This window comes from Sinocyclocheilus anshuiensis, unplaced genomic scaffold, assembly GCF_001515605.1.
Source record: "Sinocyclocheilus anshuiensis isolate Anshui unplaced genomic scaffold, SAMN03320099.WGS_v1.1 scaffold1071, whole genome shotgun sequence".
NCBI lineage: Eukaryota > Metazoa > Chordata > Actinopteri > Cypriniformes > Cyprinidae > Sinocyclocheilus > Sinocyclocheilus anshuiensis.
The window spans coordinates 69058-79126 of NW_015542381.1; the positions used below are offsets into that span (position 1 = coordinate 69058).

The window sequence follows — 10069 nt, forward strand, 5'->3', positions numbered from 1 at the left end:
AATAAATCTGCAAAAATGTCAACGATTCTGTGTTTTTCTGTCAATATGGGGTGCTGTGTGTACATTAATGAGGAAAAAAAATTAACTTAAATGATTTTAGCAAATGGCTTCAATATAACAAAGAGTGAAAAATTGAAGGGTGTCTGAATACTTTCCGTCCCCACTATATATATATATATATATATATATTATAAAAACAAATCATTTATTGAAACAAAAAATCATGTGATGTCAATTTCAGTGGCCACAGGGTCTAAAGGAGATAAAAGAAGTCAATTTTAAAATGATTCATCATTATTATCCTTGCAATAAATATGTAAGTAAATTAATACATTTAATCATTAATACATGTATACATTTAAATTAATATATTTAAGTAATTCATACATTTAAATTAAAAAAGAAAAATGTTTCTCCACTCTGCTCTTTTTGCCAAAAAGTAAGAATCTCTCTCAGATTTATTCTATTTATGTTCTTACACTAAACACTTCTGGCTTCATATTTCAGCATCCTGCTTCTTGTGTAATACTTCTTTTTAATATTTCTTTTAATTAATGTTTTTTTCATTCTGGTGTTTCTGACAATAGGAAGCTTGACAATGTCTTGGACTTAATTTGTATTATTTGTATGTCCTGGACTTTATTTGTACCACATTCACAATGCAAGACACCACACATTAAACCTAATTGTAAAATATTCACTTCTGATTCACTTTTACTATTCTCATAATTTCAAAATCTGTCCTCAAATAAAAAGCTTTGAAAACATCCCATATTATATGCTAATGCTTAAATAAATGTATGTTTGTTTATTTATTTAATTGTTGTATTCCCCAATTTGTTTTTCTTGTTTTGTTTTTGATTCCCTATGTAGTGATGGAGAAACGACCTTTCGAAGCTTTGAATCATTTGAACCAATACGAAACTCCTCAGGCTGGTAACGCCTGCTGGTCAAAACTGTGTAAATGCAAGAAAAACTCAGGCTAAACATGCAGTATTTACATTCCCAAACCAATAGCAAATATTTTACTGAAAGCATGCAATGCAATTAACTAATCATCTAATAGGCCTACCATTACTCATTAAGTGCCTGTATAATAGCCTTTGTTTGTTCTGGACGGCTCCGCTCAATAGGCCAATAAGAGACTATGGACTGCTATTGTTTCTATCATATTCTATAATTTTAATTATAAATGTCATATTAAAAATGTGTACAAAATTCTAAAGCTTATAAGTGAACTCGCATGGGTTCACAGACATCGCCCTCCAGCGGCGAGCCATTGCAATTTCGAAACATTAGTGACGTAACGAAGCCTCGTTTACTGAAAGCACGTGACTTTGGCAGCATGACACGCGCTCCGAATCATTGGTTCAAAACAAATGATTCATAGAAGTTTCGAAGCTTGAAGCTTCACGAAGCAGTGCTTAGAAAGTGCCACTTTATTACAGACCATCAGCACTCTCCCCGTTTATTATTACATTTTTGTTGTGTTTTGCGTTTTGGTTTGTTTAAATATAGCCTTTACAAAATTAGGAACTGTTGTAGGCCTCATAAGCAATGGTTATGGCCAGGGAGTATAAAAAAAGTGTTATGACAATCCATTTCACATTTGCATTATCACAATCCCTCCAAACCACAAAGTTTAATAATTACTATATTCTTATGAGCTACACCCTGTAAATCTTACACATAACAGATAATGATCTGGGCCAGTGGCTTGAGTTCATGCAGGGAACACAAGGGCATCCTTCATGAAAGCATTATCCTAAAAAACACAAATAACACCAGTAAAGATAATATAGAGGCAATGTTATTGCCTCTATATTATAGAGGCAATAACATGCATGTTGGCAGTGTACATGTCTTTGCCCTGTGAGAGTAAAAGGAAAACGTAAGCAGACTACCACTTGCCATTCAAATATGAAATGAAGAAACTCTCTAAAAAGTCTCAAATAAACTACAGCTGATATAAAATAATGTGAAAAAAATGTGTACTTCATAGACGAGTTTCATGCAGGCATTTCCCATCTGCAAGAGAAACAATCAAAATAGCTAGCACACACACAAAGGTTCAAAACAAATGATTCATAGAAGTTTCGAAGCTTGAAGCTTCACGAAGCAGTGCTTAGAAAGTGCCACTTTATTACAGACCATCAGCACTCTCCCCGTTTATTATTACATTTTTGTTGTGTTTTGCGTTTTGGTTTGTTTAAATATAGCCTTTACAAAATTAGGAACTGTTGTAGGCCTAATAACCGTTAAACGAAATGCCTAAAAACTTATTTGACATGTTTATATTCTTTTGTTTGAGCTTGTGGAGTCTGAGTGGTAAGTATTTTTATGGCTTCATTTCTGTTTATATTATTATTTGTCTCAATACACAGCATTCTGTTATATTTTCCATTATTAATTTTCATGTTTTGTCAGACTACACAAAAGATGTAATTTTTCTTATCCAGTGACATAATTTGTATAATTTATTGCACATTATTGAAATATACATTGAAATTAGTTAGGTGACGAGTTGTTTTGCAATTATAACATTTTAAATAGTTTAAAAATGACTAATACTATCAGAAAATCTTTTATTGAGTAAATATCTCTGTTTGTTCTTCAGGTGTGTTTGGTGTTGATGAAGTGAAGTCAGTGTCTGTGATGGAGGGAGATTCTGTCACTCTGAACATCAATGATGCTGATATAATGGGAGATGAACTGATATTGTGGAGATTTGGACACAGCAGTATCATAGCTAAAATCAACAGAAAGGACAATAAGAGACAGTTTCTTGATGAGAGATTGAGAGACAGACTGAAGCTGGATCAGACTGGATCTCTGAGCATCACAAACACCAGAACCACAGACTCTGGACTTTATAAAGTCACCAGCACCAGAACAGAGACACCACTCAACACATTCAATCTCACTGTCTATGGTGAGTCGAGAATTACTAATTATTTACTGCTATAACTGTTTATAAACATTTTTATTAATGTCCCTTTTTCAGGATACAGTATTGTAGCAACAATGTTTAGAATCCAAATAAGTTTTACAGATCTTTAATGGAGAGGGTTTAAACAATGTTTTTCATGTTTGTTCAATTAACCATAATCAATTATTGCACATGCACTTGTGGAACGGTCCTTAAGATTGGTTCAAGATGGCGCCGAGCATGGCAGCCGTGTTGCGAGCTCCGAGAAAACTCTGCAGTTTTTCGTTTGTTTTACTTGTTATTTTGTTGTTCTACGTGTTGGATGTTGTTAGTATAACTGTCTACGATAGACACACGCTTTTAAACATTGGCTCCTACGTCGCGCAACGCAAACCGGACTTTGAGTTCTTGAACGCCGGCGCTCTGTTTACAGACACCGCATCAGAGCCCTTTGTCTGGGCCGCACGGTCGCGACCGAGGAAACGCCGCCGGAAAAGGGGGAAGAGAGCCGGCGTCCTTGTCAGACTCAGACGTCGTCCCCTCCGACCTCCTCTCCCAACCATTTTGCTGGCTAACGTTCAGTCACTGGACAACAAACTCTGTGAACTGCGGGCACGCATCTCATACCAACGAGAAACAAGGGACTGCTGCATTATTTGCCTCACAGAAACCTGGATGTCTGCAGAGGTTCCAGACTCAGCCATCGAGCTTACGGGGTTCTCCGTGCACCGCTCGGACAGAACAAAAGAGCTCACAGGGAAAAGCAGAGGTGGGGGCGTTTGTTTCTTTATCAACCGCTCGTGGTGTGATGAGAGGAACCTACACTCTATTAAATCCTTCTGCTCCCCTGATCTGGAATTTCATATGCTTCTGTGTCGACCATTCTGGCTACCGAGGGAATTTACAGCGATCATAATCACAGCTGTTTACATTCCCCCTCAAGCCAACACAGACCAGGCACTCAAGGAACTGTATGGGAATATAAGTGAGCAGGAAACCGCTTACCCAGATGCGGCGTTTATTGTTACGGGGGACTTTAACAAAGCCAACTTCAGAACAATAACTCCAAAATATTTTCAACACATCACCATCAACACACGTGGTGATCGTGCACTGGACCACTGCTACTCTCCTTTCCGGGACGCCTACAAATCCCTCCCCCGCCCACCTTTCGGCAAATCGGATCACTCTTCCATTCTGCTCCTGCCTGCTTATAGGCAGAAACTGAAACGGGAAGCACCCGCCCTCAGGACAATTCAATGCTGGTCGGACCAATCAGACGCTATACTACAGGACTGTTTTGATCACGTGGACTGGGACATGTTCCGGGCAGCGTCTGATGACGACATAGAGGCATACTCAGATACTGTAACATGTTTCATCAGGAAGTGCGTAGAAGATGTAGTGCCGACAAAAACAATCCGCATCTACCCCAACCAAAAACCGTGGATTAATAGCGATGTTCGAGCAGCCTTGTCAGCGCGGACATCTGCTTTTAAATCCGGAACCACTGAACAAGCCAGTTACGGTCTCAGGAAATCCATCAAAGCCGCAAAAAGACAATATAAAAACAAAGTTGAAGAACAATTCAACACCAACAATGCAAGAAGCATGTGGCAGGGCATCAATAACATAACAGACTTTAAAGGGAACAAACCAGCTACTGTGAACATTGCCGCCTCTCTACCAGATGAGCTTAATAACTTTTATGCTCGTTTCGAGGCTCACAACACCGCCCACACAGAGAGCGCTCCCGCGGCTGCTGCAGAAGAGGTGAGTGCACTCTCCGTCTCTGTCGCGGATGTAACCCGATCATTCCGACGGGTGAATATCCGCAAGGCTGCGGGTCCTGATGGCATCCCAGGCCGTGTGCTCCGAGCATGCGCATTCCAACTAGCCGGTGTTTTCACAGACATTTTCAACTTCTCCCTCTCTCTGTCTGTGGTTCCCTCGTGCTTCAAAAAATCCACCATTGTGCCCATACCAAAGAAAAATAAAATCACATGCTTGAATGACTGGAGGCCCGTTGCTCTTACACCCATCTTCAGCAAGTGTTTTGAGAGACTCGTCAGAGACTACATCTGATCATTGCTGCCTGCCTCACTGGATCCGCTACAATTTGCATATCGTAGCAACCGTTCTACAGACGATGCTATTGCTTTCACCCTACACACTGCTCTCTCCCACCTGGAAAATAAGAACACCTATGTGAGAATGCTGTTTGTGGACTACAGCTCAGCATTTAACACCATAGTGCCTGCCACACTCGTTGAGAAGCTCCAGAATCTGGGACTAAACAGATCTCTGTGCAGCTGGATCCTGGACTTCCTGACGGGCAGAAGTCAGGTGGTCAGAATGGGCAACAATACTTCATCCCCGCTGACCCTCAACACTGGTGCTCCTCAGGGCTGCGTCCTCAGCCCACTCCTGTACTCCCTGTACACACATGACTGTGCAGCCACACACAGCTCCAACGTAATCGTCAAATTCGCTGACGACACAACGGTGATAGGCCTGATCACCGACAACGATGAGACGGCCTACAGAGAGGAGGTGAGCACCCTGACTAAATGGCGTCAGGAGAATCATCTCTCACTCAACATCAACAAGACCAAGGAGCTGGTGGTGGATTTCAGGAGACAGAGCAGAGAACACACACCCATCACCATCGACAAGACACCTGTGGAGCGGGTAAACAGCTTTAAGTTCCTCGGCGTTCACATCAGTGAGGATCTCACATGGTCTACACACACTAATGCAGTGCTGAAGAAGGCACATCAACGCCTTTTCTTCCTGAGAAGGCTGAGGAAGTGTGGCATGAGCCCCAGCATCCTCAGAACATTCTACACCTGCACTGTGGAGAGCATCCTGACTGGCTGCATCACTGCCTGGTTTGGAAACAGCACTGCGGGCAACCGCAAAGCTCTGCAAAGGGTCGCACCAGTAAAGAATACCTATTATTTTACTTCTGACTTATGGTAGATGTCAAATAGTATGATTTATGCATTCAATACTCACTGGAGAGTAGGCTAGAGGATTGTGGCAATAACATGCATGTTGGCAGTGTACATGTCTTTGCCCTGTGAGAGTAAAAGGAAAACGTAAGCAGACTACCACTTGCCATTCAAATATGAAATGAAGAAACTCTCTAAAAAGTCTCAAATAAACTACAGCTGATATAAAATAATATGAAAAAGATTTATACATGTGCTCAAACCTCTTCATAGATGAGTTTCATGCAGGCATTTCCAATCTGCAAGAGAAACAATCAAAATAGCTAGCACACACACAAAAGTCTAAGCTCTTTAAACAAAGAAAACAAATAGCATAACGTTACGTGCAAATGTTACTACTTACATCTACCTGACCGTCAATAAGTACATTTATAGACATTTTTAGACTTTAATACGACTATAGACATTTATATCTACTAATATATTAAAATTAATTGACATCAACTCTTAGCTAATCATTTAACTATAAATGTTGCACGATTGCTGAACAATAATAACTTTAGTGATTATTTAACATACCTCTTATTCGTGTCGCTTCTGTTCTGATGGCTCATACTGTACAGCCTCCCCCTACTGGACGCATCAGGAACAACAGGGGCGTAAAACGGCCTGGGCCGTAGATCTGCCTGCTCCAGGTCTGACTCTGCAGCCTCCCACTCATCCTTCACACTCGTGGCGCTAGGTGAGCGGCTCGCGACAAGCCTCTCTGAAACAACACACGCAGCTGGCCGGTACAAAATAGCTTAACAACCCACAAAACCGTAACAAAATACATAGACCTATAGCGCTTTGAAAGCGCGCAAACAATCAGAAACACATTGACTAACCGTTAAAGTTAAGAATAAGAACTCAACACATTCAATCTCACTGTCTATGGTGAGTCGAGAATTACTAATTATTTACTGCTATAACTGTTTATAAACATTTTTATTAATGTCCCTTTTTCAGGATACAGTATTGTAGCAACAATGTTTAGAATCCAAATAAGTTTTACAGATCTTTAATGGAGAGGGTTTAAACAATGTTTTTCATGTTTGTTCAATTAACCATAATCAATTATTGCACATGCACTTGTGGAACGGTCCTTAAGACACTAACAGTTTGCAGGCGGTATACAATTAAGGTCACAGTTACAATTGCTTAGGACAATGGTTGGTTCTTAATCCTGCATTTTGTATGTATCTTATCTGACATACTGTACTTAGTTTAGTTTATGAAGCTCTCCCGTAATCGTTTAACTATAAATGTTGCAACGTTGCACGATTGCTGAACAATAATAACTTTAGCGATTATTTAACATACCTCTTATTCGTGTCGCTTCTGTTCTGATGGCTCATACTGTACAGCCTCCCCCTACTGGACGCATCAGGAACAACAGGGGCGTAAAACTGCCTGGGCTGTGAAACTGTCTGGGCCGTAGATCTGCCTGCTCCAGGTCTGCAGTCTCCCCCTACTCAAGGATTCTGAACTTTTTCATGTCGCTGGACACGCCCCATCCGTCGCCAATGGCCGCTGTCGGTGTCGCCAGAAATCGCCAGCTTTCCATTGAAATGAATGGGATCGTGCCGCTTTACGTTAGGAGTCATATCTTCATTGTGATTGGCTGATCAGGGACCAATCAGTGACCAGGCATTACTGTCTGTGATGGAGGGAGATTCTGTCACTCTGAACATCAATGATGCTGATATAATGGGAGATGAACTGATATTGTGGAGATTTGGACACAGCAGTATCATAGCTAAAATCAACAGAAAGGACAATAAGAGACAGTTTCTTGATGAGAGATTGAGAGACAGACTGAAGCTGGATCAGACTGGATCTCTGAGCATCACAAACACCAGAACCACAGACTCTGGACTTTATAAAGTCACCAGCACCAGAACAGAGACACCACTCAACACATTCAATCTCACTGTCTATGGTGAGTCGAGAATTACTAATTATTTACTGCTATAACTGTTTATAAACATTTTTATTAATGTCCCTTTTTCAGGATACAGTATTGTAGCAACAATGTTTAGAATCCAAATAAGTTTTACAGATCTTTAATGGAGAGGGTTTAAACAATGTTTTTCATGTTTGTTCAATTAACCATAATCAATTATTGCACATGCACTTGTGGAACGGTCCTTAAGACACTAACAGTTTGCAGGCGGTATACAATTAAGGTCACAGTTACAATTGCTTAGGACAATGGTTGGTTCTTAATCCTGCATTTTGTATGTATCTTATCTGACATACTGTACTTAGTTTAGTTTATGAAGCTCTCTCGTAACAAGCTGATGATCTAAATCAGAGGTTATAAATAAGGGAGACACAAAATGTAGAATGGTGTGTCTCCAGGATTAATTCTGCATTTGAGACAAAGACTGTTTCTCAATTCCAAGAATGCAAAGAACGGACTTGTGTTCTCGTGGAGACCGATCTTTGCCTGGCTACCTTGAAAGAACGAACTCGGAAGGACGCGAAGACACAAGAGGCATCTTTGCGAGGATTGAGATGCGCTGTGATCTTGTAGCTCAAACGACCGAACACAAGGACGCAATGTTGCTTAAGATTGCATACTGAGAAACGGCCAAATCGGAGGTGGGAATATACTTGTTGAAATGTCTCACTTCCGACAATCCAGTCAATCCCACCACAAGATTGCGCCATGACAATATTAAGCCAGGATCAGTTAGGACATTTAAGTAGCTTTTATACATGTGCCTAGGAAAAAACATTACTGGTGTACATCTTGAGACAAAACAGTGGCACTGTATATTTTAAGATCAGTTAATGCAAGTTTCTTTCAGTTGAAACAGCTCAGACATGCATTTTAGTCTGGGACTAGAATTAAGCCTTGTCTGTGAAACCGGGGACACATGTTCTACCAATTATGGCAAAATCGTAAATTAAATCTGCTGCAGTCCACGATGATGAGATGCTTTGCAGTACTTAAAGCAGCTAGTGGCCACACAAGATACGTACTGTGACTTTTGATATTGACCCTTCCTTTGTGCAGGGACTCATTATTTCATTATTCATTATTTCTGTTTGTTAATTGTCTGTGAAACTTGTTCAGGTTATGTCTCATTTGAAACTTTTTATGTTCATACAAATATTAACGTGATATTTGGGGATTTTTTTTAATTTTTAAATACTAATTATAAATATTAATTATCATTGAACTGACAAATATCACAGCACTCTATACTGAAAATTAGATTTATTCCCTGTTTCCAGCTCATCTGCCTGTTCCTGTCATCACTTCATCATCAGGATCATCAGTGTCTAAATGTGCATTTCTGTGTTCAGTGGTGAATGTGAGTCATGTGACTCTCTCCTGGTACAAAGGAAACAGTTTATTCTCCAGCATCAGTGTGTCTGATCTCAGAAAAAGTCTTTCTTTACATCTGGGGTGTCTGGATGATTCCTACAGCTGTGTGGTGAACAATCCCATCAGCAACCAGACCAGACATCTCAACAACACTGAACTCTGTCAGCCATGTTCAGGTACTTCAGGAAGTAACACACACACACACACACACACACAACTTATATTTAAATATTGCTTATTTCTACTCTCAGATGACTGTGTCTGCTGTTGTGGTTCTACTGAAGCTGTGATCCGATTGGCTCTCTCTGCTCTGGTGGGCGTGGCTGCTGTTGCTGTGCTGGTTTATGACATCAGATCCAGATGTCTTCAACAGAAGAAGAGAGAGAAGACACCATTAAACTCTGATTAATCAGATACTCAGGAAAGTGGAGATAGTCTTCAGTGACTGGAGATATTATATCACAAGAAATATCATTTAAGTAATTCGTTTTTCTTTTTTTTTCAGAATCTAAACTCTCCTTTTTAGTTCACATTTTTAATGTTAGTCATTTTTGTATATCGCTTTTCACAATACAAATCATTATAAAATAGCTTTTCAAAGAATAGTGTTTTACATTATACACTGTGATTAATAAGATAATCAATAAATATAATGATTTTGTTGTTGTTTTGTATTCTGTTGTATTTGTATTATTGTAAGATAAGTTGCAGGATCAAAGACTCCCACATAGAAAAGAGTATAGTGATATTACTGTTTCCATTCCATCGCTCACTGCACTCTAAAAAATGCTGGGTTAAATATAACCC

General features: G+C 39.8%; 1 protein-coding gene across 1 annotated transcript; it reads left to right on the forward strand.

Annotated features, from left to right (window-relative positions):
• Window positions 1-2288: 2288 nt before the first annotated feature.
• Window positions 2289-9671, forward strand: LOC107692588 (CD48 antigen-like). Its single transcript, XM_016491693.1, has 4 exons — window positions 2289-2328; window positions 2618-2932; window positions 9169-9438; window positions 9514-9671. Exons 1-4 carry the CDS (start codon window positions 2289-2291, stop codon window positions 9669-9671), a joined length of 783 nt encoding a protein of 260 aa, XP_016347179.1.
• Window positions 9672-10069: the final 398 nt, after the last annotated feature.